This window comes from Coniophora puteana, assembly GCF_000271625.1.
Source record: "Coniophora puteana RWD-64-598 SS2 unplaced genomic scaffold CONPUscaffold_6, whole genome shotgun sequence".
Taxonomy (NCBI): domain Eukaryota; kingdom Fungi; phylum Basidiomycota; class Agaricomycetes; order Boletales; family Coniophoraceae; genus Coniophora; species Coniophora puteana.
Genome location: NW_006913058.1, coordinates 1,377,674 through 1,404,525, shown reverse-complemented (window position 1 = coordinate 1,404,525; position 26,852 = coordinate 1,377,674). Strand labels below are relative to the sequence as shown.

The 26,852-nt window shown below is 52.6% G+C and overlaps 8 protein-coding genes across 8 annotated transcripts; 4 read left to right on the top strand and 4 right to left on the bottom strand.

Annotated features, from left to right (window-relative positions):
- Nucleotides 1-292: 292 nt before the first annotated feature.
- On the bottom strand, nt 293-2,997 carry CONPUDRAFT_124400 (phenylacetyl-CoA ligase). The gene is made up of 15 exons (XM_007770505.1): nt 2,755-2,997; nt 2,563-2,617; nt 2,493-2,507; nt 2,402-2,428; nt 2,299-2,347; nt 1,928-2,243; nt 1,753-1,879; nt 1,683-1,697; nt 1,612-1,634; nt 1,461-1,564; nt 1,372-1,405; nt 1,189-1,318; nt 931-1,132; nt 849-872; nt 293-790 (listed from the first exon to the last, which is right to left on the bottom strand). The coding sequence occupies exons 1-15, from the start codon at nt 2,917-2,919 to the stop codon at nt 352-354; spliced, it is 1,725 nt and encodes a 574-aa protein (XP_007768695.1). The 5' UTR covers nt 2,920-2,997; the 3' UTR covers nt 293-351.
- Nucleotides 2,998-3,510: 513 nt separating this feature from the next.
- CONPUDRAFT_144146 (uncharacterized protein) lies at nt 3,511-6,242 on the bottom strand (the record flags this gene model as incomplete). Its single annotated transcript, XM_007770504.1, has 8 exons — nt 3,511-4,092; nt 4,228-4,426; nt 4,488-4,611; nt 4,636-5,055; nt 5,116-5,353; nt 5,400-5,513; nt 5,564-5,649; nt 5,705-6,242. 8 exons carry the CDS (start codon nt 6,240-6,242, stop codon nt 3,586-3,588), a joined length of 2,226 nt encoding a protein of 741 aa, XP_007768694.1. The 3' UTR covers nt 3,511-3,585.
- A 1,817-nt stretch (nt 6,243-8,059) lies between these two features.
- Nucleotides 8,060-10,572, top strand: CONPUDRAFT_82302 (uncharacterized protein). Its single transcript, XM_007770503.1, has 4 exons — nt 8,060-8,446; nt 8,496-8,600; nt 8,653-8,937; nt 8,985-10,572. The coding sequence occupies exons 1-4, from the start codon at nt 8,305-8,307 to the stop codon at nt 9,761-9,763; spliced, it is 1,311 nt and encodes a 436-aa protein (XP_007768693.1). The 5' UTR covers nt 8,060-8,304; the 3' UTR covers nt 9,764-10,572.
- A 1,430-nt stretch (nt 10,573-12,002) lies between these two features.
- CONPUDRAFT_137326 (mitochondrial NAD transporter) lies at nt 12,003-13,710 on the bottom strand. The gene is made up of 6 exons (XM_007770502.1): nt 13,536-13,710; nt 13,357-13,473; nt 12,973-13,301; nt 12,754-12,922; nt 12,388-12,685; nt 12,003-12,334 (listed from the first exon to the last, which is right to left on the bottom strand). The coding sequence occupies exons 1-6, from the start codon at nt 13,576-13,578 to the stop codon at nt 12,298-12,300; spliced, it is 993 nt and encodes a 330-aa protein (XP_007768692.1). The 5' UTR covers nt 13,579-13,710; the 3' UTR covers nt 12,003-12,297.
- Nucleotides 13,711-14,258: 548 nt separating this feature from the next.
- On the top strand, nt 14,259-14,961 carry CONPUDRAFT_124389 (DUF427-domain-containing protein). Its single transcript, XM_007770501.1, has 5 exons — nt 14,259-14,499; nt 14,561-14,581; nt 14,631-14,687; nt 14,739-14,799; nt 14,852-14,961. The coding sequence occupies exons 1-5, from the start codon at nt 14,375-14,377 to the stop codon at nt 14,870-14,872; spliced, it is 285 nt and encodes a 94-aa protein (XP_007768691.1). The 5' UTR covers nt 14,259-14,374; the 3' UTR covers nt 14,873-14,961.
- Nucleotides 14,962-16,221: 1,260 nt separating this feature from the next.
- On the top strand, nt 16,222-17,928 carry CONPUDRAFT_82300 (alcohol dehydrogenase). The gene is made up of 10 exons (XM_007770500.1): nt 16,222-16,353; nt 16,418-16,578; nt 16,635-16,657; nt 16,709-16,791; nt 16,852-17,006; nt 17,057-17,087; nt 17,140-17,314; nt 17,369-17,441; nt 17,494-17,541; nt 17,593-17,928. Exons 1-10 carry the CDS (start codon nt 16,305-16,307, stop codon nt 17,824-17,826), a joined length of 1,032 nt encoding a protein of 343 aa, XP_007768690.1. The 5' UTR covers nt 16,222-16,304; the 3' UTR covers nt 17,827-17,928.
- Nucleotides 17,929-22,763: 4,835 nt separating this feature from the next.
- CONPUDRAFT_165495 (uncharacterized protein) lies at nt 22,764-23,905 on the top strand (the record flags this gene model as incomplete). The annotated part of the gene is made up of 2 exons (XM_007770499.1): nt 22,764-22,994; nt 23,073-23,905. 2 exons carry the CDS (start codon nt 22,764-22,766, stop codon nt 23,691-23,693), a joined length of 852 nt encoding a protein of 283 aa, XP_007768689.1. The 3' UTR covers nt 23,694-23,905.
- CONPUDRAFT_165494 (alcohol dehydrogenase) lies at nt 23,904-25,613 on the bottom strand (the record flags this gene model as incomplete). The annotated part of the gene is made up of 11 exons (XM_007770498.1): nt 23,904-24,254; nt 24,316-24,363; nt 24,425-24,497; nt 24,560-24,721; nt 24,777-24,820; nt 24,876-24,925; nt 24,981-25,085; nt 25,144-25,226; nt 25,282-25,301; nt 25,366-25,514; nt 25,565-25,613. 11 exons carry the CDS (start codon nt 25,611-25,613, stop codon nt 24,018-24,020), a joined length of 1,020 nt encoding a protein of 339 aa, XP_007768688.1. The 3' UTR covers nt 23,904-24,017.
- Between the last annotated feature and the right edge of the window lie 1,239 nt (nt 25,614-26,852).

The following is a 26,852-nucleotide window of genomic DNA, read 5'->3' as shown; positions in this document are numbered from 1 at the left end:
ATGCATGCAGGTGTGGGTCCGTTCTCACTGCGCGGCATGATCGCATTTGGATGGGATGAGAAGCACCCGGGCGCCCATGATATGTAAGCCATCATATGTAAAACACGTGTGCAGCCCTGCTGAATGAATGAGTAAAATATGGTGAGGGATGGTTGATACCCTATAGAAGAACGAAGTTGCCGACAGGGAAGGGATAGCGAGTGGTGACGAGAACACCTTGACGCGACATGACCGTGACGCCGCTCGACGCGTCGGTTTTAAGTGTAGAGACCAGCCCCAAATCCAATACCTCCAGATAACAGCGTAATCATGATATAAAAATACAGTCTGATCCGTACAAAACAAGACGATCTAAAGTTTCGCCTTCACCACCGCCCTCTCCTTCCGCGCCCTATCCCTCAACACACGCCTCAGCAGCTTCCCGCTCGGGTTCTTCGGAACGACATCAATGAACTCCACACCTGCAGCGAGGTGCTTATATGCGATCTTATTGTCTGCGACGTGCTTCTGTATCGACGCCTTGATCGCGTCCGCCTCTGTAGGACCCGCCTCGGCGCGCCGAGCGGCATCGGGGTTGAGCGCGACGTACGCGAGCGGGAGCTCGCCCGCGTACTCGTCGAGTATGCTCACGACGCACGTGTCCGCGACGTCGGGGTGTTCGAGCAGACACCCCTCGAGCTCGGCTGGCGCGACTTGGTGCCCTTTGACTTTGATCATCTCTTTGAGGCGGTCGAGGACGAAGATCTCGCCTTTGCGGGTTATCTTGACTTCGTCGCCGGTGCGGAACCATCTTTCATGAGTCATGGATTTTAGTAGAGAGGACGCAGAGAAAGTGAATGTGTGCATACCCGTCCACAAATGTCTCCTTCGTACTTTTTCGATACGGAGGTTAGCAAGCACTGGGTCGGGAGGTGGTGCAGAGATACTCACGCCTCGGCGTTGTTGGCATACCCCAGCGCCATTGAAGGGCATTTCACTACAAGCTCCCCTGGCTCGTCAAAGTCAACCAGTTTGCCGTTCGTGTCGACAACGCGCGCAGTAACTCCCGGTATGAACTGTCCTCCACTTCCACTCAAGTCACGCTTGATGTCGATGGGGAAGGTGGTAAGTATCGTACACGTCTCCGTCGAGCCTAAAGGTAGAAGGGTTGGGTTTTCTTTGGTATCATTCTCATTTTTGTTCACATACCATAGCTCTGGCCAATGTCAGCGTTGGGAAAGACCTTGATGAGCATCTCCATGAGCTCGCGCGAGATCGGCGCTGCGCCGATAGTGGCAAAGCGAACGTGGCTAAAGTCGTATTCCTTCACTGCTGGGTGCTATCAAGTGGGCCTGTGTTATTGTTTGCATGGCGTGGTGTCTGTCGACCTACCTTGCAAAGGAGCACAATCTGCGGGGGTACAAGCCTAGACCCACCATCATTAGTGGTGGGTTGTTACGGAAAGTAGCATGGTTACTCACATGAGATGCGTTATCTTGTATTTGGCGATGCTTTTGAGAAAGTCGGTGAAGCTGAACTTGGGCGCCAAGACTACGGACATGCCGCAAAAGAATATATAGTGGGTCTACGCTGCTTGAGTACGCATCTCGATGGTTGAGGATGAGAGCTTACATTATACACCAGTCCGTAGATATCTATGGTAAGGTTAGTGTCGCGTCATCATAGGAGTAGCTCAAACTCACGGTATAGAGGAAGAACTGCCAATGCGAAGGTCAATGCCAAGCATACGTACGAGAGCTTGATCACACATACTTCCACAGCACGTATCCCCTGGCCTGAATCGTTGGTCTTCCCATCGTGTATAGTTTTGGTTCACCTTGTTGTGCGCAGCACACTGAATAACGTTGGCTATCGGAGCGATGTGGGGTATAGCGACAGCCTGAAGTCATCTTTAGCATAGCTCTTCAGCAATTCCAGATGTCTGTACCTTTGCTCTACCCGTAGTCCCACTTGAAAAGCTCAAGAACGCGATCTTTGTCTTGCCCTCTCCTGGGTTGAGCTTGCGCTCCACGAACGATGGTGGCGTGTTCAGCCCCTGCGCGACGAGCTCGTCCACTGTTATGTGCTTTCCGTGGTCTGCATCTTGAATGTTGAAGAGCACTATACGGTCCCCGGGGACCTTGGCCTTGCGGGATGCGTCGTGAGCGGTCTTTAGGGATGCGGGGTGGGTGATGACGAGCGTGCACTTGGTTTCTTCGATCTGATATACGAGCTCGTCTGTGGTATAGGATGGGTTTGCGCCACTGGGTCGCATATAATGTCAGTCTGGCAATCAGTTCGCTGGTAAATGTGCCGTACGACATCGTTGCGCCCAGCCGGTGGACTGCCCACACCATCAGCAGATAGTCTAAAGAGAAGCTATCAGAACGAGAGCCTCGAGCAGGTATTCTGCAACGCATACCCATGTGATTTGGACTGTAAATGAGGACTTTGGGAGCACATATGTTAGGAGTGTGCTCGTAACTTCTGCAATCGCGCGCGCCGACACACACCTACATCATCCTCCCCTGAAACGCGAGTTAGCGCGTTTGATTCAAGCTGTCAAAAGATGATAACACGCACGAATGCCGAAGCGCACATGGAGCGCGTTCGCGAGGCCCCAGACGCGTGTCCGGATCTGAAACCGAGAATTGCGATGTCAATGGCTGGGGCAGATTCGCGGGGATAAGGTGGTGGCTGTCCGCCATTCACGGACGCGCGATAGCGGTGTGGGGAAGGTGGGGCGCTTGGCTTGTAGAGTGACCAGCAACTCACCTCTTCAAGCCCAATGCCTCTGCCTGTCGTATCGTCTATGAGCCATGGGGTATCCACCGGTCGAATGGGTCGTAATGGATGATAAGAGTCCAGCATGAATTGCACGACGGTGACATCGTCTGGAATGAACGGGCAGGGGCCGATGAGCGATTCCAGCTCGGCCATGGTCGCGTTTCTCAGAGAGGGAAAGTTATAGGAGGATGCACTTTCGAAGGAGCGGAAGCTGGAGTTGCTGGGTAGTCGCGGGATGAGAAGGCGGAAGAGGGAGCAGGTGCCATGTTTGCCTGGATTACTTTATGTTCCGTGAGGAAAGGCTGAAGTTCCGTAAGTGTCGTCCTCACGTGGACCTTCACCCGCCTAAACGCAGTAAAGTGACGTGCTCAATGCACCCCAATCATTCAAGTTCGCTTTTACTCGGACGTGATCAGTAAATGAACTTGAAGCTTCCCAGTGTGTCGCATCAAGCGCCTGTTGAGTGCATACATGCTGCCTGTCACATGATGTACTGACCATTATTCAGCATGCCGGAGCGGCTCATATTTGTCGCTGCTGCTTTAATTTGATGCTGAGAATGCCGCAGAGAGATGTACTGAGCTACAGCCGCTCGTCGACGACCGAGGCATCGTCGAAAATACGGAACATCAGCGCATCGGTGTCCACCACAGCAGTGCACACTTAGGCAAGATCGCATAAACCATGTCCGATCTTTCTAACTGGATTCATCACAATACACAAGGAACGATCGCGACTTTGGACACCCGCAGTTGGGCGTTGAGTAGGATAAACCGTCGGTGGCACATACTTAATGGCCAATGAGGACAAGAGGCTACATCACAACCGCGAAGATATACTGCCCGCAGCAGCCTCCTGGCGACCATCCCTCCAACTGCCCCACCAGCGCTTCCCCGCCTCTGTCGCCTTCTCATACAACCCACTCGTATCCGACTCGCCCCTGACCCACTTCTCGCGCTGTTCTCCCCACCAGCCGAGCGCGAACTCCTTCTCTCTATCCCCGACGCGCTCCATAATCTCGTCAAACACCGCGTCGATGAGCTCCTTGCGCTGGTACGCCTCCCGCGGCAGGCCGTCGATGACGCCTGCGATGGCATCCAGCGCGCGCGGCAGCACCCGCAGCGGAAGCGACGGTATGCTCGACACGAGCGCGAGATGGAGACGGTGCACGCGTTCCGTGTCCACACCCGGCGCGGATGCCGCACGGAGCACAGCCGCAAGCGGGAACCACGCGAGCGCGGTGTCGACGCTCTTCGCTGCGCCACGCACGAGCGCGGAGAACGCGAGCCGGAGCTGCGGCGTGCTGAGTTTGCCCTCCTCCGAGTTCTGTCGGGCGTTGAGTCAGCACACCGATTTTTAGATGGGTGTTAGGGTCATTGGCAGGGGCAAGATACCGTCCGTCCGGGTGGTCGTGGCGTCCCGGAGAAGGGAAGAGAAAGCAAAGGAAAGGGGAGTTCACACCTCAATGAGACACTCCGTGTAAAAGGGGACGATGCGGTCCGTAAAGCCCGCTGCCCCCTGGTTGCCGGACTCCGCTACGCCGTCGTGAGTACCGTCGGCTTCGAGTTGCTCGACTTTATCTGCGTGCGAAGCGAAGATGCCGAGGACGACACTGTGTGCAGACTCGTACGTCTCACGGTGTCCCGGGTCAGACAGGTGTCTGAGATCGATGGAGACAAGATTAGTGCAGCATGCGAGGGCAGTATGTGAAAAGGACACACGGGTAGCAGAGGGGGAAGACGGTTTCGCGGATCGTGCGTGTACTCAGGACGGGTAGAAGCTGCTCCACGCTCGAGAGGACGTAAGCTTTCTGGGCTTGATTTAGGACGGTGTTGCTGTTGGCTACTATCAGAGTTAATTTATACGTACATTTGATGCTGGTAGACACCTCACCTGGGCTTTGTGACAGGAAGGGTCTGCACAGCTCCTCCACAAACCGTTCGCTCTCCTGCTTGTCCGCCGATAGAATGTCCAGCGCAAGATAGAATTCTCGCTTCAGTTCAGAGAATGCACCCTGACCGGCGCCACCGAACTGTGAGATTACAAAAGATAGATGAGAAAGGGTATGCAGTGTGCTCAGTGCGAGCGTAGGCGATGTCACGCCCGATGTTGAACGAGGCCACGGCGTCGAGTCCGGTGATTCTCTGGGGGAACCCCGTGGGGCGTTTGCTGTGTCAGGGGATAGATACACGACTGCGGACAGGCCGGCTTCCGTTACCATGATCGTGGTGAAGAGAAGTATCTTGAGGAGCGACCATATCGCGCTGGTTAGCTCTCGGGTTTCAGGGGCTTTAGGACAAAATCGAAGCTTTTAGTGGCAGCTTGTATTATGAGAGAGCCCGTACGCACCGATGTCGTCCTCGCTAGATATTTCTGAGAGAGCGCTGGCTCGCCAGTCCGATTCCACTCGGGCGCATAATTCACGTAATGCTTCGAACGTTTGTAGGACTTGGGGCAGGGCAAGGTTCTCACGACGATCGATAAGATGTGCCAGCGTGGTCGCACATAGTTTCGATAGGGAGCCCATGGATGATATTACAGGGGAGGCGGCGAGTTTCCTCAGTGACTCAGAAACGGGGGCTGATGACTTCGTAAAGTCAGTCGTCATATTATGTACAAAATGTGAGACGTACTGAAATGAATAGTCGACCTTCAGGCGTGCGCAGAGCCGAGGAAGGGAGTGACGAGAGGAATGTGCCGGATTGAAAGGCATTGTCAATTGTCATGGCGGAGAAATGGAGGAGTGACTAGGGTTCGTTCAGCATACTGCGAATTCATACCTGACCGTACAACTCACAGGTAAAGGTAACGCAGCAAACTTCTCTGCAGGCACGAGCAATAATCCTTGGGCCATTACGAGTGTACATAATGACCTAGCGTCAACTACACAGACAATGGGTTAGCCACACGGACGTGCATTCACTCATTGAATGCGTACCTTCGCCAGCCTCGGTGTCAGGTTGAAACTCCCGCCCCCAGGGATCGGCCGAATAGAAGACGTCAATCACGTCCGCTACGATCATAACCAGCTCATCCTCCGCGCGCGCTTTGACGTCCCGCTGCTTGGGAGGCAGCCGCTTGTGCACGTCCTCGAGCCCGAGCAAGAGCCCACTACAGCACGCGAGCCGCACGATAGCGTGGCCGCCCTCGAAGCCCCGGATGATTGCCGTCGCCCATCTGCGGAGCCGCGTGCCTACGCCAGGTGTAAAGAGAGTGCTCGGCTCCGCGTCGAGTGCTTTGAATTTGAGGTGGACGGCATGTCGCAATGCGGTGGTGAGTGCAGTAAGCTTCGCGTGCGAGAAGGGGCGGAAGAGCGCGCTGCTGACGAGGGCGGCGGCGAGAGGGGTGGGAGAGGGTTGGAGGTGGGCGAGGTAGTGGGCGGCGAGGCCCTGGATGGTCGGGAGAGGAGGGGTGTTGCTGCTCGGACGGTTGAGGTAGGTGAGGAGAACGACGTAGCCGCGTTCCTGGCTTTCCATTGCAGATAACAAGTTGTATAACGTTTTGTTTGTTCAATATGACATTGATACGGACGCCGACGTCGTGTCTGTCGTTCGTCAAGGTCTTGGATTGGGACTTGGTAGCAGCAACACGCACAGGCGAAGGGAGAATTAGCGCCGGAGCCAATACGACAGTCACCGCCCATCTTACTGGTCTGGGTCAATTGCTCCTACTGTATGCTTGAAACAATTATCATTGGACGACTTCTGTCCTTCTCGAGTCCTACATAGTACCTAAAGCATCTCTCCTTCCTTCAGATACCGTCATAGATAAGCTCCTGACGTTGATTGTTACTTCATCCACATGTCCCGAAGACGTGCGTTCGTCACGAGCTGAAAGCTCCCTGCGAGCTCTCTTATTCAATACCAAACTCTAAAGCCCTATCATAATCTCCGGCGCAATCACGAGTCCTCGTATTGGACCGAGGTCGGCGGGATTGGCTTCCTTGAAGGTTCATCAGAAGTTGCCCAGGATGAAGTACAGACAGTGCCGATTCGTCGAGGCCCCCGCAGATTCCTTCCATTGACGGGCCCGAGTCTGAGCTTCATGAACTCCTTGTGGGATGGGTACCCTTCACCCGTCATGCCCGCTGGTTGCGCATGTGGATAATGTGCACGTTAACGGTCATTTTCCGCGGAAAAGAATTCTCGGAAGTACCTCAGTACTCTGATCACCATTTATCCTTGTAAACATGGTTTGCTTCTCAAAAGATCTGAGGAGCGCTTCCAGAAGGGCTCTAGCACTGGGACTAATTCCGCACCCTTATGGTCTGGCTGAGAAAGGGATGTTCATGTTGCCGCTGTGAATCGGGGGGACCGTTAACCATTGGCCAACGAACTTGAACCTACCACGGTTACGAGGATGGCGAGGTCGAGGATGTGGCTCGTTTATCGCGAGGACGGGAACGTAACATCCCGAACGTTCAATTGAAACACGATGGAACCAAGCCACAGGCTCTCCGAGATGAAAGTCCAAGAATAAGTTCGTGCGATGCACATGCTCTGCACCTGTGAAGCAGCTTCAAGTTCCTTATTTTAGATACGGGCTTTCCAGCTGCGGAACCAGCCTACTCACTACGGCCATCGGCGTACAGTTCATTCATCCATGGGTTTCCTCTCAGGCAAGACGTGCCTTGTTAACCAGCATGGCTTCTATCTTTACCGCCACAGTGTGGTCCCCTGATACTGTCAATTTCCAGATATCATATGCGTGCAGAAACGGCGGAGGGCGTCATGTTTTATCCCAGATAGTGATCGGCCATTGTGACAAGCCATCTTGGCGGTAGTTTTGGTGCGATTTCAACATAGGGGGACTCATCGGGGGGTCGGCGGTAGTGTAGCTTCGGAGGAATGACCTCAGGAATGATGGTTATGGCCGCAGAAAAGAGTAACGTGCTACTGCAATTTGAGCGGAGCACCACGAAAGGTGATTGCGCCCGATGTCGGCCGGTGGGACCAAATGTGGTGTCAGTGTGGTGATGCGTGTTGGGAGCGGGAGCTACAGGGAAGCTGGCAGGAACTCGGACTTCCCAGAGAGCACTGTGCCCAGGGGGAAAAACCAAAATGATACGGCGAGAGCGCAGGTACGTTGCAGTGCACAGCCCACAAATTTTCCAGCGTGTGCGAGAAGGGGTAAAGGGGATCAACGGCTGGGTCAAGAGACTCTCAGGGAGGGCAGGATGGTCCTGGCGAAGGAGATTTATTACTTAAGCGGCGGTGCACGGGGGCCGCGGGAGAATTGCGGGCTTAGGCACTTGCAACGACTTAGGTGGGACTTGTCGCTCACCGTCCCACTTCCCTTCCTCCCCGCCGTTGTCGTCGCCGTCGTGCACGCCCTTGTCACGCATCGCCGTCGTCCTTGTCGACGCTGCAAACAAAGGCGACGACACTCACTTTCCTTCCTTCGCCGCCTTCGGCTCCCCCCGTGATCGTTCCTCAAGTTCATCGTATCAATCTTCCCTTCAGTTTCCACTCCTCCGTGTTCTCTTTTCCCCGCTATCGTCCTTAGAGTCATTGTATCTACCTTCGACCTGGCCTCGCAATGGCCTCACACCCTGTTCTCGATTCGCCGTGGCCAGCAGCAACACCACCACCGCTACCGAATGCCGCTCGGTCACCCGTTGACGTAGCAGAGGGATCATCCGCTTGGAAACGTCAGGCTGTTTCTGAGTCTGACGAAGTTGGTAAGTCGTATGCGAGCTCCTGTCTTTCATCCTCCATAATTCCTTCCAGCCGCCGCTCGCACGCAGTGTACGAACAGCGTCCCCAACGACCAGTGGACATGCTTTCCCGATGATAGTTCTGTCGTTCTTCAGCACCAGTATGCTGCCGTCGTCTGTGCGTATACGCTCACTGTTTATGATGCTTTTCGTAACCCCCTTCATTCTAGGGAACAACCGACTACCTCAGCTCACCAACTTCGAATACTTGGACACCGTCAATGTGTACCTCTACAACAGTGGCGAGACTGTGATTGCGTCCTCCACCAGCGTGGCAAATCCAACTAACACTGCCGGCGTGGCTACTTTCCTTGTTGATGACACCTGGTTTGGTTCGAGAGGGTCTTCGTGGACACCAACCGGTGGAAACGTCTCGTATTACTATTATTTCGTTGTTACGGGACCCAACGGGTTGGATGGTACTCAGCACACGAATCCTACCTTCCAAGCTCTTCGTAAGTGTGCACTGATTACCCGGCTTCCCTTCCTCATGTCTTGATAGAAACAACGTATGCCGACTCGGTCATATCATCTATGGAGGCAACATCGACCGGTCTCCAGTCGTCGATCTCGACAGCATCTGTCGCGTCAATATCTTCGTTGTCAGTTCTCTCGACGGCAAGCATAGCTAGCCTTAGCTCCATTGGATCCCTACCTCCAGGTGTTTCGGGTCCATCGGGCACCGGCAACGTCCAATCAAACAATGGGGGGAGTCGCTTCCCTGCTTGGGCGATTGCTGTGATCGTGGTCTTGGGTTTCCTTGCCCTTCTTGTTGGTGGCATCCTCGTCTGGCTGGTTTCAAGACGAATGCGCAAACGGAATCGGTCGCCACGGAGCTCGATTGGTTCGTCGACGCCGATGATGGCAAATGTGGATAACCAGCATTCACCGCAGTCTCCTTTATTGGCAGCCGGGGCAGGTGGGGCGGCCATGACGCAAGGTCGCGCTTCCTCAGAACAGCACCGCGCTCCATCAGTTGTCTCACCAGATGGTGCATCCGTCACATCGCACGCGAATTCCGCTGGCGACGGTCCCTTTTCAGGAGCGGATGCAGCAATTATGGCCGACGCGTTCCGAAAAGCCCTCCGAAAACCGGATTTTGCTGGGCACCCTGTTGAAGAAGGCGAGAGTCCCGATGCCCAGGAGGATCGAAGCGAGGACGATATTATGAACCGGGAATTGGCTGAAGAAGGTCGAGACATTCGGAGTGTCGGATCATCAAGAGGAGTCAGAGTGGAAACGCTGAGCGATGCTGGCGATACAACTACGGAACACCACTAGTCACCGGTTCCCTTGTGCGCATCCGTTTCCTTCTACATTATTTGTATACTGGTCCTCATCGTTGGTCATTATCACTCCGGATACCTTTATCTATTACTACTCATCCCACCCAGGTTCTTCAACCACCTTTCCATCCGTTGCTTTCTCACTATCTTTCGCACCCGCTTTTCTGACGTCTTTTTTTGTTACCAGTCCACACTCTTATACCTTTTTGCGCGGGTGCTTATCGTTACACCAAGCCTGGCCTCTTCATACCGTTTTTGGCGGACCCTGGTTAATCCCAGATCCCGCTTTTCTGTGCTCAGTTGGACCTTTACTCTCTTCTATTACTTGATCCTCACTCTCAAACTTGGTGTCGCAGCAAATGGGCCCTTCTTTCTACTTCTACCTATGTCAACCCCCGTAGTTCGATACGCGCCAGGACATCTCCCTATTCCCCTCCCATCGATCACCCCCTCCAGCCACACTTCGCTTCGTCCTTTCGTCCAGCCCATGCTCGCACCTCCCACGCTCCTTACCTTATCCTATGTATACGGATCTGCCAGGCGAGAGGCCAAGGCGCGATTCAGAACACTATTAAAGTAGTACGCCGCTACTCGCCCGGATACCGTATGAAGAAGAGCCCTCGCCTCTAATACACCCGTCATCCATCAATCGTCACGAATGGCAGCAGTGCGCTGTTCGCGTTCCCAGGACTCTTGTTCTCGATAATTTAGCAGTGCGAAAGCATTGTCTTTTCTGTTTGTAGCGTTGACTTGCATATGTCACATAGGCTTCCCATTACTACTGTAAGGACTCGTATTGGACTGTTATCCCTTCTCTTTCTTGGGGGGCCCTCGATGTTTTGTTCTCTTCGTTTCGTATCAATCAATAGTAGGTAGTTTTTTCGCTATACATATAGACTTGATTTGTGATGTCGGTGCTACTACGCAGCTGGAAGCCATGTGGTGCCTTCAGCCACTGCAGTCGTGACGCAACCAATGGGGTCGCGGTCTAGGCTGATGCCGGCAGACCGTCGGCGCGCGGGTGAGCGGCGAGGGCCCCGGAGACCGCTGTCCGCGCTTTTATCAGGTCTGCCCCTGTGCCCCATTCATGATTCGGCCCGACTGTCAACGGCCACGGCGAGTGCATCAGCAGCCACTCGCGGGTAGCAGAGCATAGCAGCCGAGGATGAGCTGGGCAGAGCTGGGCTGGCGGGCTTGTCTGGCCGTTCCGCAGGGCTTGCTTGGGAACGGAGCTGAAGCTTGGGAAGTACTCCGAGGACGAGATTCACCGAGCAACCCGCGATTGCCACTGTTGGGACTAACCGGTACCTGCAGCGGCGGAATTACTGGGCTTTGATGCAGATGCTCCAATGGTAAGCTGGAGTCGAGGTTGTTGCTTTGGATTGGACAGGCAGTATCATGATGCATGATACAGTCGCTAACGGAGTGTTTGGTTCTTGACAATGGCCCGGGGTGGCTTTTGAATTTGAGGGCGTCGACGAAGAGCAGTCGATTGGAGGATTGTAGTAAGGTTACAGCAATGAATGGCCAGGAGAAGCGCTCACTGCCTGTCGGTGAATTGTTGAGCGGTAGGCAAGGAGAGGAATTGCGTCTGCACCTTTCTCGTTCCATCGAGGTGTGGTGGGTGGCGTTATTAATTATGTCTAGTTTAGCAGACCTTTGCTTGGGACACACGGTCGCGGTGCATTGAGCAACGAGTTTGAACATGTTTAAGGGGACTCATCACGTAACTCTTGGTTTAAACATAGGACTCGAGGATGATAACAACGCCAATGAATTCCAGGGGCTCCTCCGGAAAGTTGACTATAGTTTGAAGAACATAGAAGACAAGGCGCATGCATTCGAGGAAATTTTTATAGAAGGCAAGGTCAGAAGACCTAGACGTTGAGGAACGTTTGGGGGACAGAATAACTCGAGCCTTCAGCTTCTTTGGACACAAATGCATACTTCATATACGTCCGAGCCTGCTCCATCCAACTCAAGCTTCCTTGCCTGAGCCCCAGCCCCTGAGCGCCCTGAGCCCAGGGAGAAGCTGGACGGAATCAAATTATTCGCACATGTGATTTTAGAACTACCTGGGCAGGCGCATCGCGATGAGGCCTCGTTTCGCGTCCAGCTGCCGTAAGGGACATGAGCATCGTTCTGGAGATGCACAGCCAGAAAGGGACGGAAGTAAGTGTCGAATGCTACCGGTGAAAGACACGCGCGAAGAACAGATGTCATGAAGATTGATTGCTGAATATGAACAGTGCACAAGATAAACGGCGAAAGAGTGTGATAATATACAGACGGCTTATCAATATATCTCTAAGCGTTGCGGACGATATTATGCTTCTTGCAGGGTGGACAAGTCGAAGTATTGGTGGTATGTAGCGTAGACATACGGGTGTATAAGATTGCGAGGTAGTTCGGTGGTTTGATGGGCGGACAGGTCCCTCGATTGAGGTATAGCTGTTTTGGGCTGACACGCAGTAGTCCTATCATGCGCGAGGCTCGAATAAAGAAAGGTAATCTTTGGACGACTCATGACTAGCGCGACGAAAGTTTTCGCATCAAGAGTTCGTATCTGCATCCAGGTCAAACATTAGAGGCATCTCATCACAGAACAAAGGGACATACGTCAGCATCGTCACGGCGCTATTTGGCACCGTTCTGAAGAGATTAACGGAGAGTCCCTTGTAAAGACCCGCCCAGCCCTCTTTCTGAATGATCTTCTTGGTTATGTAAACGACACCCCGTTTTACATGCTCCTTGATCATCCCGTCGGACGACGCATCCGCCGCAAGAGGTAAACTTAGGGTCTGCAGACGCGTTCGGATGACCTCGTGAGGGTAGGTCGCTATTGAGGCGGTCATTTTAGCTATCGCAGAGCAAAGGAGTATCGCGTCGCTGCCAATAGGCTCAGGCGAGCGGCTCTCTGTTTCGCAAAGCGCACACCAGCTGGCTGATAAGCGACCAGTGATATTGACATAGGATGATACGTACGAGCCCATAACTTCAGCTGCTCATACAGCGGGAATTGGATGGCGACATGTGTAATGCCAAGCAGGCTGGGGAGTAGGCCGCGGTAGAAGGCGCGTATACCTTCATTGCGATAGATAGTCGTGGCCGCGTCTACCGTATGACGATACCGTACTTCTCCTCGAGACTGGGTCTAGGAAAAATGTAAGAAAAATATGTGGTATCAAGGTATCATAAACGCACCATAAACCTTGTTTTGATTACCCAGAGTGGATTAGTGCAAGCGGTACTAGCTGCACCAGCTGTCATGGCAGACAAAATATGCACGGCCCATGTGTGCTCGCGTGCAAAAGGCTGATATCCTTTAGCTTGAGCTGCGGGGTACAAGCGGTCTCTCTTTCTTTCTTCCTCGATATGAACTTCGCCAAGGGGAGATTCGCCGAATCGCGTCTTAATGCCATCATAAACTGCAAAGTAAATGGCCCATGTCGGAAGATACCCTAGTATTGTTGGCCCCAAACCACGATAGAGCCCGCGCAAGCCGTCATGAACAACGACTGATTTGACGGTCCCTAGTGTAAAATGACGTTCAGACACGGGAAGTTGATGAGTCATGTGCGGGCTTACCCCACACGCCGAGATATCCGTACTGGCCATGACTCGCTCGCTGGGCCTGCAGTTTGGTTTTGATGACATCGAGCGGACAGGTCGCTATGCTGGCTACGAACCCGCCACCTGCCCCAGCTGCGCATCCTCAGTCTCGACCTGCTCGGTCGTCTGACTTATCACGAGAGGACTCGACGCACCGATCATGCTGTTCGCTGTCCATTTCGGTTTGCCTGATTGCATCTCTTCTCCCCGCGAAGCGGGGGATGCTGCTTCCGGCCGTCTGGACAATCGTCGTCGATGTTATAGTGTGAGTGAAGGTGGGCGGTGTAGGCCGGAGAGGATGGAGGTCGGTGATGAACTAAGCTAAGCCCGTTACTGTACGCGGCAAGTACTCTACATGGCATCACCGCACTCGCTTACGGTTGGTTGGGGGAGTCGGAACCTTGTCCCGGGCTCCGCCGACCTCCGCACAATACAAACAAATATCTGATAAGATCAATATTGGGGTTCGTACGCGTCCGCTTTACCCATGAATTCCGTTGAACGCCATCGATCGAATGAGTCGAAACCTCTAACACGGGCCGTTTATGTGCCTGTAGCTAGTCAGGATGCTCGAAGCTCATGCTCCTCAAATCTGGGAGCTTTGGTTTGATGACGAAGATGCCGGCGAGAGTGCCGTTCTATTACGGACTTTTACGGCCCGAAGCAAAAATACGTGCTACTTACAGTAATATTAAAACTTGTAATATTTATAACTTTCATTATAGCCAACTCATCACTCCGCTACTAGAACCTTGTCGCTGTGCTATGCAAAAATGCTGTTGAGACAGCCACTTTCGCTGAGAGAGACTGTGGTTGTGTGGTTCTCGAAGATAGGGCCATGCCCGATGCTGACCAAGTTCTTGCTAAGCTGATGCAGAAGTACTCACAGGACGGCGCACGTGCGGGAGGCTAGTATAAATGCAGGCATCCAAAAAGAACACATGATAAAGCATAGACAAACATCCTTCTTTCCGCCCCGTCGCATCCCATAACAATGCCCAAAGTCATTCTGAACGATATCGTCTTGGCTGAGCACCCGAATCCTCCCGTGGTGGAAGGGAACTACTACTTCCCTCCCGAGTCGGTCAAGAACGAGCTCTTTATGGACTCGGACACAACGTACGTCTTTACTGCATATATGCACCGATGTTATCCCAACCGATGTACTGCGTGTCTCTAGGACTCATTGCCCTTGGAAAGGGTACGATTTCATCATCATATCAACCCGCTCTCAAGCTGATACTCTGTAGTGATGCAAAGTATTACAATGTGAATGTCAAAGGAGATGCTGTCAAAGACGTTGCGTGGTAGGTACAATTGCTATAGGCGCAAAGTACTTTCCATTGAGCATCCTCAAGGTACTACCCTCAGCCCTTTGACAAGGCGGCTCACATCAAGGATCATATCGCTTTTTACAAGGTAGGTTAACATCTCGATGCCTAGTTTCTCTTGTTCCTGATCATCATGATAGACAAAGGTTCAGATCGCGTGAAAGAGGCCCTCCTGTATGATGGACATGTGTGTACAATTAGCTTTGTGTCTTAGTGAAGTGTAAGCCATATGCTTTATGAGATATGATGTCCCGGAAGATCACATTCTTATGTGCATACCACACCCCATCTTCGCCTTGAGCAAGAGAAAGGGGCTTTTCATGACATCATCAGCTACGTGGGAGACAAATCTCGGCGTTCTCCGACAACAGATATGGATTCCAAACTCTTGTTGATTTTTAGCATGCTGCAGTCTCAAGGCCGCGAGGCTCGTCACACACAGGAACTCTCTCCGTTTGAGATCCACCTTCACGAGCGGGCTAAGGTCTGAGTATTACAATCTCCTTCGCATGCCCTCGCTGGGCACGACGCTAACGCGTCGGGCAACGAATCAGAAAAACGTACACCATCCACTCCATCGCCCAAGATCGGCTGGTATCCGCTGGGACCTTTCACAGGTCACGGTGTATGTGGTCGGGAGGCTCGTGGATTCGTGGGCTTGGAAGTCGTTGTGGGGTTCGGGGACGCTGTTGGATCTCGCATACACAGGTGCACACCCTCGAGGAGCATTATGATTTGCAGCGAAGGACGACGCGTGCCCCTTGAGTGCAATTCGCGGCGGGCGTCGAGGACTCGTACCGAGGCGCCCAACTCGATTCAGACTACTCTTTGGCTGCAGCACATGCTATTTTTTGCTTTCGTTGATCTTCGAGATCATTTTCTATGCTAGAGGGCCTTGGCGACTTTGGCATCGAGAAGTGTGTTTTCTGCTCTTGCTTGGGTGCTTGTTGTTTCCAATTGAAGGATCGGCGTCCAATGCAATGGCTTTAAGCTTTATGACGTCGTACGGTGCAGTCCACATGGTCGATAGCTTGTATCTGCGCACATATTTGAATAACATACACAACAAAGGCTCGACATTGCCAATTGAAAACGTTCGGATTCGACTTCTCGACCCATCCTGCTGATTGTGCAGCTACTTGCGTTAGCTCGCCGGATCGCCGAGGTAAGTCCCCGGCTCAGTCGCAGCATCGTCTACCGGTTTGGTTACTGGCAGCGCTGCCGGGGAAGTTGGTTGCCGTTACCGACCAACTGCTCGAGTACCCTGACGCCGACACACCAGTAAACTGATGCTTTCGACGACATGAGAACGCATACCAACATGATCTCGCCGACACCTTCGGCTTTGCCTTACTAACGCGCTGATTACTCACGACGCAACAGGTCTTCGAACTACCGACAGCAGGCGTGGGCGGTTAGATTAGTGAGCCTCCGTGGACCGATGCGACGTGCCCCTTTACGATTTCGTCATTTATAGCGATTGTAGAGCGTCGTATAAATACCGCGCATCTGTACTCTCACTGTCAGAAGCATCGAACTTACCCATCTATCCTTTCGTCCTACCCTTAAAACCCCTCAACAAAACGTGAAGACATGGCCCCTGTTACGAATGGTCGCGTTATCTTCAAGGAAGTTCCTAAAGGTGCGATCTAGTTCGCTTGGCACACCTAGCTATGGCAGGTTTGGCTGATCATGTACTGGCCCAGGCTACCCCGAGGCGGGTAAGACGATGGTGTACGAGGAGCAGACCATCGACCCCGAGACGATCGCCCTCAAGCCTGGCGAATGGCTCGTCAAGGTCCTCGTCCTCTCCGTAGATCCTTATATGCGTGGTCGGATGCGCGAACCCTCGAAGAAGTCTTACAACGTGCGTGAACATCTTGCTTGAAACCGCCTAATTGTGTTGACATGTTCATCTACTAGGACCCTTATACCATCGGCGAACCGTATGCAAACTCTCGTCGCGTGGTCGTCTGGTACCTAACGCCCTGATTTAGGATCGAGAACTACGGCGTTGGTCTCGTTTTGCGCTCGGAGAACCCGAAGTTCAAGGCTGGCGACTACTGCCAAGGTGTTATGGGTGTGTGGATATGACATGACTGGATACTACCCAGCGCATCTTACAGACTTTATTGCGCAGATTACGCTCACTATGCGATCTGCCATAAGACGGACAAGTTCTATGTCATTGAAAACAAGCCTGAAAACCTGCCATGGACGACGTATGTGGGTGCTGCGGGCATGCCCGGCGAGACCGCGTACTACGCATGGAAGGAATATGCTTTCGCAAAGAAGGTGAGTGGTCATCGTACCTTGGAGATGTGTGGCATCTGAATGTTGCGAAGGGAGAGGTTGCCTTTGTCTCCTCCGGCGCCGGTGAGTACACTTGATCTATGATGTCGCCTAATCTAAGCGCGTACAACTTTAGGCGCCGTCGGGTCGCTGGTCATTCAGCTCGCGAAACGCGATGGCCTGAAAGTCATCGCGTCTGCTGGAACTGAAGATAAGGTCCAGTATATGAAGAAGATCGGTGCCGATGTTGTGTTCAACTACAAGACGACTGATACGAAGGAAGTCCTAGAGAAGGAGGGTCCTATCGACGTGTAAAACACCTCTGCTTTGCTCGTTTGTTAGTGAACTAAGTCGACTGGTTACAGGTACTGGGACAATGTCGGCGGCGAGACGCTTGAGGCCGCTATTGGAACAGCGAACCAACACGCACGTTTTATCGTGAGTGCTCTACTGCGCTGATGGTACGGGACGGCTGGCTCACGTATCCTAGGAATGTGGGATGATCTCAGGCTACAACGGCCAGTTTTACCCCGTCAAGGTGAACCTTGCTTTTTACCAGAGCGAATATGACAGCTAACTCTCTTTAAAGAACCTTATGATGATCATCCAGAAGGAGCTCAGGATCAACGGGTTCATTGTGAACAGCTTGAGGGACAAATACGTGGCGGAGTTCCAGGCTGCGATGCCGAAATTGCTCGCTAGCGGTGAGATAAACTTCAGAGAAGACGTCACGCGTGGATTGGAGAACGGTGACGAGGCAGTTGTGTCTGTCCAGAAGGGCACGAACGTTGCGAAGGCGGTGATTGTTGTCGCGGACCAGTAGATGCAGCTTGGATGAAGCCTAACAGCATGTAAGATACGATGTGAATTATCAGTAACTTGGTGGACTAGCTAGTCGACTATTATCAATGTGATTTGTTAGCCGATACCAATTATCCAAGGGAAATATGTGAATATGCGTTCCGCTGTTGGCTCTTCTTCTGGAATTGTAAGTGCGAACAGACATGAAGCTCATGTTAGGGGCTTTTGTAAACAAAGCCCAACAGAACCGGTCCCGCGGAGGCAATGGCTGACTTGGGGAATTGTGCACAGAACAGCACAGACCGTGACGGTGTCGCATCCCTCGAGCATTCTATGGCTGACCTTGGCCGATTTATTAGCGACAACTGCGTTCGGGTGAGTATGCTTGCTTAGTATTCTTACTATAAGCTGACATATTAACTCTAGTTCTTTGGCGTTGCTGACCGAAGTATCGTAGACTTCGTCCAGGCTTCCGGTATGTGAAGTCATTCGATCCCTTCCGACCCCGAAGGCTGACCATTTCTCGTACGCCAGCATCTACATCGAAAAGTGCTGACGCGCTCTTCTCTTCTCTCTCTGCCTCTGGACTACCCAACACTCCTGATGCCCACGCTTTCATTACCCAACTCTACGACCGAGTCCCGCGGAAAAGCAAACACAAACGCTCCGCCGATGACGCTGCGCGACGGCAAACTGAGAAGGAGGCCAAGGCCCTCACCGCTCAAAAGTATGGCTTTTTGCTTGACGACGGGCCTTCAAATGATGTGGTGGAGCTGAAGAAGGAGAAGCGGAAGGCGGATAAGGGGGACAGACGCGACAGGCACCTCCGGAAACGAGACTATGATGGGAAGGAGTGGGAGAGCGACGAGGAGGAGAAGGCGGCCAAGCGCAGGCGAATGGAGGATGAATATGGCGCCGGCCCGTCTGGCAGCTACGATGACGGCGCGGACATGGATGACCTGCCCGAGGAGGACGAGGAGACGCGGAAGGAGCGCGAGCGACTGCAGGACCAGAAGGAGAGAGATGAGTTCGCAGAGCGGATGAAGCAGCGCGACCTGGACCGGACGAAGAAAGTCATCGAGGATCGCTCGTCGCGCAACTCGGGCAACGCCGCGGAGGCTGCCCAGCGGCGGGTGCTTGCTGACGACTCAGAGGCGCGCGAAAAGGCGATGCCCAGTCTGCGGGTCCACTCACGCCAGGAATATCTGACGAAGCGCGAGCTGCAGCAGATTGAATTGCTCAAGAAGGAGATTCAGGACGATGAGGCGCTCTTCCATGGAATGAAAGTTTCCAAACGCGAGCGGCGGGAACTCGAGCGGAAGAAGGAGCTGCTTAAGCTCGTTCAGGAGCGGCTCAAGATTAGCGACACGTGGGATGGATACCAACTACCGGAGGACTACATCACGGAGCAGGGCAAGATTGACAAGAAGAAGAAGCATGATGCTCTCTATCAGCGGTACGAGGAGGCCAAGCCCAAAGACGACCAGTTTGTCACTGATGTCGATCAGTGGGAGGCGAGTCAGACGCAGCACAGTACGTTCAAGATGGGCGCGATGGATAAAGCCGAGGTAGTGGACGACTACGAGTATGTGTTCGATGAAAGCCAGACCATCAAGTTCGTTATGGAATCTACCATGAAGGGGGAGAACACAATGAGTGCGGCGGACAAACTTCTCATGCAGCAGGTTGAAGAAGCTGAGAAACGAGGTGAGTATATGCATCACAAGACTATTCGACAATCTGAGCTAACTTGTTTGAAGCCCAATCCATGGACGAAACTCGCAAGTCGTTGCCAATCTATACGTACCGCGAGCAACTCCTCGAGGCAATAAAAGAGCATCAGGTTCTTATTGTTGTCGCCGAGACAGGCTCAGGGAAGACCACGCAACTCCCGCAGTATCTACATGAAGCAGGATACACGGAGGGCGGCATGAAAATCGGATGCACCCAGCCTCGGCGTGTCGCCGCCATGTCGGTCGCAGCTCGTGTTGCTGATGAAATGGGCACGAAGATTGGCTACGAGGTCGGCTACACCATTCGGTTTGAGGACTGTACAAGCGACAAAACTGTGCTCAAGTACATGACGGATGGTATGCTTCTTCGAGAGTTCTTGACAGAACCCGACTTGGCGGGATACTCGGCGCTCATTATTGATGAGGCTCACGAGCGGACACTCAGCACCGATATTCTGTTCGGATTGGTTAAGGTACGTGAATCTCCTAGTGTCTAGGGGGAAAAAATCTGACAAATTTCTGCACTAGGATATTGCTCGTTTCCGCCCCGAGCTTCGTTTGCTAATTTCCTCTGCTACAATGGACGCCGAGAAATTCAGCGATTTCTTTGATAATGCACCTGTATTTTATGGTGAGCAAGATATGTATAGACTGGTGGATTAAGTAGCTGATTTTTTGACGAACAGTTCCTGGTCGTCGGTATCCTGTCGACATTCACTACACCCCTCAACCGGAAGCCAACTATCTTCATGCCGCCATCACCACCGTTTTCCAGATCCACACCACCCAGCCTCGCGGAGATATCCTCGTATTTTTGACGGGTCAAGATGAGATTGAAGCTGCGCAGGAAAATTTGTCAGAGACTGCTCGAGCTCTAGGCAACAAAATTGCGGAGCTTTTAGTGTGTCCTATCTATGCGAACCTTCCGAGCGATATGCAAGCCAAGATCTTTGAGCCAACGCCAGAAGGATCTCGGAAGGTCGTGCTGGCCACAAACATTGCCGAAACATCGATCACGATTGACGGCGTTGTTTTTGTCATCGATCCTGGTTTCGTCAAGCAAAACTCGTACAACCCGCGGACAGGGATGTCATCGCTGATTGTCGTTCCGGTATGTCTAGTGGTCGTATTGTGCCATTTTAAATATACTAACGTCTTGTTTTTTCTTTTCTTTCTCTTAGTGCTCTCGTGCTTCAGCCAACCAACGAGCGGGTCGTGCAGGTCGTGTCGGACCCGGAAAAGCCTTCCGCCTTTATACCAAGTGGGCGTTCGCGAACGAGCTCGAGGAGAACACTGTACCTGAAATTCAACGGACAAATTTAGGCATGACTGTCCTCGTGCTAAAATCTTTGGGGATCAACAACTTCCGGGACTTCGATTTTATGGATCCGCCACCAGGAGAAACCCTTATCCGTGCGCTGGAATTGCTGTATGCCCTGGGAGCGCTCAATGACCGTGGTGAGCTGACGAAACTAGGACGGCGGATGGCAGAGTTCCCCGTCGATCCGATGTTGTCGAAGGCCATCATTGCAAGTGAAGAGTACTCATGTACTGACGAGGTGTGTATTTTCGGAAATGGTCGAAAGAAAAACTTGACTAAGTCATCAATTTCTCACAGGTGCTCACGATCATCTCGATGTTGCAAGAATCATCATCAATATTCTACCGTCCAAAAGACAAGAAGATGCATGCGGACCAGGCCCGGCAGAACTTTATCCGTGCGGGTGGCGATCACTTCACTCTGCTGAACGTGTGGGAACAGTGGGCAGACACGAATTATTCGCAACAGTTCTGCTACGAGCAGTTCCTGCAATTCAAGTCGCTTTCGCGCGCTCGCGATATCCGGGACCAGCTTGCAGGGCTGTGCGAACGAGTTGAGATCGCCGTGCAGAGCAATCCGAATTCAAACGACATTACGCCTGTGCAGAAGGCGATTACGTCCGGGTACTTTTACAACGCTGCGCAACTGCAGAAGAGCGGGGACTCGTACAGAACGATGAAGACGCATCATACGGTGCACATTCATCCGTCGAGTAGTCTGTTCCAGCACCAGCCGCCTGTGAAGACAATGATCTACTACGAGCTCGTGATGACGTCCAAATCGTATATGCGGCAAGTTATGGAAATCAAGCCGTCGTGGCTGATGGAAGGTAGGCATTGTCCTCCCTTATTGGGTAAATCGCATTCACTAACCATATTGGCGACTTGCAGTGGCACCGCATTATTTCAAGGCTGCGGATATCGAGACTTTGACCACGGGAGAGAAGAAGATGCCGAAAGCTGTAGGATCATCCGGTGCTGCAGCCGCTTCGTAGGGCGGTGCAAGCACAAGCTATATTCCATTCGCTTGCTTTCTGCGGGGGTTTGATCAACTTCTGTGATGATCATGTATCAGTCTTCCATAATTTAGCAAGTTCATTTTTTGGACAGGCCTAGGCAGACCACACGACTGTGACTCAACAGACAAATTCAATCATGCACAGCGTTCTGCAAACTCACGCTCAGCTTTTACCCCCCTCAGCATAGGAATAGCTCAAGTTTTGAGTACGAACGTTGTGGCAGTCCGACGGTAATGCGAGCGAAGCATCCATGGACAGCGTTTGTATACAATTGGCTGGCTCCCTGAATCATTTTAGTAGGTACCATCGTAGTCGCGACCTACGATGGAAAAGCGTTTAAACGAAGATGTGCGAAGAGGCACAGCGCAACCAATCATCTATACAATCTGTGGAGATCTAAGAGGGTCTAGGGTGAAGCGCAGTAACACGGCTGCAAAAAGGAGACTAGGTCTAGGGTTGCTTCACAGCTAATCGCGCTGAGGCCGAGGGCTGGCAGACGGTACGTATCCCAGTTGTCTAGTGTCTTGACCTTCACCGCCTGAAAGTAACTCTGTGTCTTAGGTTTCCTGAGGTTTTACCATGTTTGCCATACTCTTAGTACTGGCGGTTCAGCCTAACTCTCGACTGCGCTGCGACTCACTATACACAGCATCAACGCTGCCTCGGGACTGCTCCATCACGAATCTTATTCCCGATCCCCTGCTGACTAGTATGGACACCCATATACCAATCTCTGTGTTTGTGTGCGAAGTGACGCGTTCTGGTCGCTGTTCCGACACATATAAATAGGCCTAGCTTCATGAACCTGTTCTCCATTTAAGCCAGCAACTTGCGAACCCTCGTCGACATCCTCAGAGCCCTCTTCTCCCGCATCAGCCCGAGCCACCATGTACGCCTTTGCTATCCTAGCCAACCTCCTCCTCGCTTCGGTCGCTATTGCCATTCCTACCTCAGCCGAGCGTCGTGCCGCCCGCCATGCCCGTCGTGTCCGCAACCACTTGTCTCACCCTGCGGTTCCACAAAGCTCACAAAGCTCCAAATTCGACGTCGCTGCTGTCAACGTCACCCAGGAGACGTTCACTACTAACTGGGCTGGCGCCGTCTGGAGCGAGGGCCAGGTTAGCGTCTTCGTCGGACCTGGACGCGTCACCGTACTAAACGCGTCATTTGACGCTTGCGCACCTGCATCTTTATAGGGTACCTTCACGTCCGTGACTGGCACTTTCACTGTGCCCACCGCGTCGGGCTCAGGCTCCTCCTCAGCCTCAGCCTGGGTCGGCATTGACGGTGCCTCGTGCGGCAACGCCATCCTCCAGACCGGTGTTGACTTTAACGCCGATGGCACGTATGATGGCGAGTCCTTTCGTGTTAATTTGACTTGCCAAACAAGCGGGGCTTATCCTGTTTTCTTATCTTTAGCCTGGTACGAGTGGTACCCCGCTGGAGCTGTTGACTTCCAAAACTTCCCCATCAACTCCGGAGATGTCATTACCGTCACCGTCACCGCGACATCGACCACCTCTGGCACGGCTGTTATTGAGAACACGACGCAGAACCAGCAGGTGACGCAGGACCTGACGTCGTCGTCGGCGCTCTGCGAGCAGGATGCGGAGTGGATTGTGGAAGACTTTGAGGAGAACGGTGGCCTGGTTCCCTTCGCCGATTTCGGCACTGTAACGTTCTCCCAGGCGTCGGCCACCTCTAGCTCGGGGTCCGTCAGCCCCTCCGGCGCGACTGTGTACGATATCCAGCAGAATGGCCAGCAGCTCACTCAGACGACGATTGACGGCAGCGATGTCACTATCCAGTACCAATAAAGGCCGGCTTCTTGATGTCGCGATGTGATTAATGAACTCTAAGGACTGCTGTGCATTCGATGTTGAAACTTGATACCGGACCTTACTTCTGATGTGCTATTTTCTACACTTGATGGTTGGCAGGTCTGGACTTTTATTCTCGTGCTTTTTCTATAGAGTTATTACTCGGGTTACTGTTAAATGATGCAATAACAAGTGTTCTGTTTTGGTCATGAACTAGGAGACTTTCATTGAACGAACACCAAGTTTCCAATAACTTGGTAAGGGATCATTTACACGAGCAGAAAGCCTACGATACACTACTGCCGCTCAGCGCCGCTACAGTTACTCGTCTGCGACGATAAGCACAGGCTTGCCGACGTTCTTTCCCTCTAGCTGCGCAGTGACCGCCTCTGCGGCCTTGTCGAGCCCCTTGATGAGCTCTTCCTTGTACTTGATCTCGCCGCTGGCGATCAGCTTGGGCATAGTCTCCCTGAACTCGCGGCCCCAGTTTTCTTCCATCCAGCCCACGGCGATAAACCCGTGCAGTTGAACTTCTTTGGGGATCGTCATGAATAGGTTCTGGGGAAGGCAACGTGAGCATAAAAGGAATGGCAGTAAAGCAGGTTGGGTGGAAGAGTACCTTGATGTGGTATGATTCGCCGAGGTAGCCGGATAGCATGCCGCATTCCTGGGAGGTTCAAACTCGCACTCAGAAGGTTATGAGACGCGACACGGAGATGAACGCTTACTATGAAATGGGCGCGAGGGGCAGCGGCGTCGATGGCAGCCTCAAGCGTCGCGCCGCCAACGTTGTCCCAGTACCTAAGAGCATTACAGTTTGAATTCGGAGTCAGCAGTTTTTTCTTTCAAATGACTCAACGTACACATTGATAAGCCCTTCCTTCGCAAGGACGTCCTTGGTGGCGGTGGTCTTGTAGTTGAATGCGACGTCGGCGCCGAGATCCTTCATCGTGGAGACCTTCTCGTCGGTTCCCGCGGACGCTATGACCTTGTACCCATCGCGTTTTGCGAGCTGGATTACGATACTGAATCGGGCAGGTAAGTTGTGAATGTGATTGCAACGGCGATGGGACCGCTTACGAGCCAACAGCACCGGCACCTGAGCTGACGAAGCAGACATTGCCCTATCGCAAAGGCATTAGCCATTTTGACTCATAAAGAGGCTAAGATATGTTAGACCTTGGACGATGGAGGTGCGTACGCCTTCCAGCCATAGTAAGCGGTTTTGCCTGCAGTACCGGATGTCAGTCAGATTTACTGGCGTTTGAGAGTTTTAGTACGCACCAGATAAACCTGCCGCGCCCATACGAGCTGAGAGGCTTATGCTTGAGTCAACAGTCTCGAACATAGAGGCTTGAGCGGCAGGGACAACGACGTATTCCTCGAAGTCTGATTGAGAATGCCCATCCCTAAGTCTATGCAATAGCAACAGACGTGGAGCACTTACTCATCATTCCAGTTACAAGGTCGCCAACCTTGAATGAAGGATGTTCTGATCGTAAAACGCGTCCGCCGCCAAGGTTGTTGATGCTGGCATATTGGCATCAATGAGATGGCACAAAGGAATGCGGACATTCATGCTTACGGTCCGCCTAGTGTGTAACCCTATGTAGAGCATGATACCGCGTGAGCCTTCGCTGACATTTCTGGCGAGCTGATCGCCACTTACAAAAGGAGGGGGTCCCTTCATCCGACCAAAAATGACAGGATCAATAGAGAATGTGAGTGTCTTGACGAGGAATCCGCCATTCAGCGGAGTGGCGTCGATGTCCAGGTTCTCTTCCCGATAGACCGTCGTCTGTCCTGGTATGATTCCCGCTGGATAACGAGTAAACACCTAGTACCAAAAAAGTATGGATATGGAAGACCTTTGGGAACCTCGTTGAGTATAACTTGACCGTTTTTCACAGGAGCCATCGTGGTAAGAATTGGAGCAAATCAAGGCAGAGGGAATGCGATGCTGGAAGTGGACTCGGAGCTGCTCTGAAGTAGATGAGTGCCCAGAGACTTTATACCCGCAGAGCCCAAGATAGCCCGTAGGGGCGTTTGCGTGAACACCAACCAGTACATGCCCTCCAGCAAGTAGGGGAGCAGTCAGCGCTTGTCAGCTCGCACCAGTCATGCAGGTCCACGCAAGCAGCTTCCAAGATGGCTGATAAACTTGGGAGAAAGTTAGTAGTGGCTGAAACTGGGGTCGATTCTGATTGGTTGAGGGGGCCAATTGCGCTGTTGGTGCTCGCAACCTTCGAAGTTTAGCTGACGCGACGTGGTGGCTGAGACCAGGTCGATTCTGATTGGCCCAGAGGCCCGTTTGCGCGACTGTTGTTCGCTGTTCCCACGAGGAATTCCCACGTCTGTTGGGTTGACAATCTGGCATGCCTCTTTGAAAGCTTGATCCTGTAGTTCTTGTGCTAATGGTCCACTGTCAATGTCTCATACACTGTCGAAAAAGTGATAGAAACAAACTTTCGGGGCACTGAACAGGCTGTCGCCCTCCCGTCATCTCGATTTGACGGTTTGTCTCGTGTTGCTGCAGGCCACTGCTAGAACGTGCTCAAAGCAGCAAACCGCAGCAAGTGGCACAGAACTATACATAAGTGCGTTTCTTCATGGCTCTCGGGTGGTTGGGTTGGAGGCGCGTATACTGCGGTGCTATCATGTGGGTGTCGATCTTCACGCAATTCTCTTCTCTTACATGGGCAACCTACGTACACGATCTACTAGGAGATAGTCTTGTGATTCCGTCTATCTCATATACTCACCCCACCGACATCAGGAGGCCTCGTCCGATGCTAGTCCTGATCGATGAATTGGCAGGTCGAAGATCTCCATAGGTTGCACCTGCTGACCTTTCCAGCCGCATTCGAGGGTGGAAGACATCACACAATATCTAGCATGAGAATGCCGCCTGCCCGTCTCATCTCCTACTTCTTATCCACCCTGCCCAAGCATACACCCATTGTCAACACCAGCGACGACTCAAACGCTGCGTAAATGGCCGAATCGGTGTGTATGACCTTTGTAACACTTGAAACCTCTGTTATCTGTCTTGTAACTTACAAACCGGTCAGCAAAACACGTTCAAAGTACTAATATTCGGACAAAACCTTCTTGACGACCACATTATTGACATTCCCTTTGGCCCAGACGGTGAAC

Coding starts and splice junctions, on each gene's coding strand:
- CONPUDRAFT_82302 (XM_007770503.1), top strand. CDS start 8,305: ATGGCCTCACACCCTGTTCTCGATTCGCCGTGGCCAGCAGCAACACCA. Junction 8,447..8,495: donor TTCTGAGTCTGACGAAGTTG/GTAAGTCGTATG, acceptor AATTCCTTCCAG/CCGCCGCTCGCACGCAGTGT. Junction 8,601..8,652: donor CCAGTATGCTGCCGTCGTCT/GTGCGTATACGC, acceptor CCTTCATTCTAG/GGAACAACCGACTACCTCAG.
- CONPUDRAFT_82300 (XM_007770500.1), top strand. CDS start 16,305: ATGGCCCCTGTTACGAATGGTCGCGTTATCTTCAAGGAAGTTCCTAAA. Junction 16,579..16,634: donor CCTCGAAGAAGTCTTACAAC/GTGCGTGAACAT, acceptor TTCATCTACTAG/GACCCTTATACCATCGGCGA. Junction 16,792..16,851: donor CTACTGCCAAGGTGTTATGG/GTGTGTGGATAT, acceptor TTTATTGCGCAG/ATTACGCTCACTATGCGATC.
- CONPUDRAFT_124389 (XM_007770501.1), top strand. CDS start 14,375: ATGCCCAAAGTCATTCTGAACGATATCGTCTTGGCTGAGCACCCGAAT. Junction 14,582..14,630: donor ACTCATTGCCCTTGGAAAGG/GTACGATTTCAT, acceptor GATACTCTGTAG/TGATGCAAAGTATTACAATG. Junction 14,688..14,738: donor GCTGTCAAAGACGTTGCGTG/GTAGGTACAATT, acceptor AGCATCCTCAAG/GTACTACCCTCAGCCCTTTG.
- CONPUDRAFT_124400 (XM_007770505.1), bottom strand. CDS start 2,919: ATGGCCGAGCTGGAATCGCTCATCGGCCCCTGCCCGTTCATTCCAGAC. Junction 1,880..1,927: donor GGACTACGGGTAGAGCAAAG/GTACAGACATCT, acceptor AGATGACTTCAG/GCTGTCGCTATACCCCACAT. Junction 791..848: donor AAGGAGACATTTGTGGACGG/GTATGCACACAT, acceptor GACTCATGAAAG/ATGGTTCCGCACCGGCGACG.
- CONPUDRAFT_137326 (XM_007770502.1), bottom strand. CDS start 13,578: ATGCAATCAGGCAAACCGAAATGGACAGCGAACAGCATGATCG. Junction 13,302..13,356: donor CGGATATCTCGGCGTGTGGG/GTAAGCCCGCAC, acceptor ATTTTACACTAG/GGACCGTCAAATCAGTCGTT. Junction 12,923..12,972: donor TAATCAAAACAAGGTTTATG/GTGCGTTTATGA, acceptor CATTTTTCCTAG/ACCCAGTCTCGAGGAGAAGT.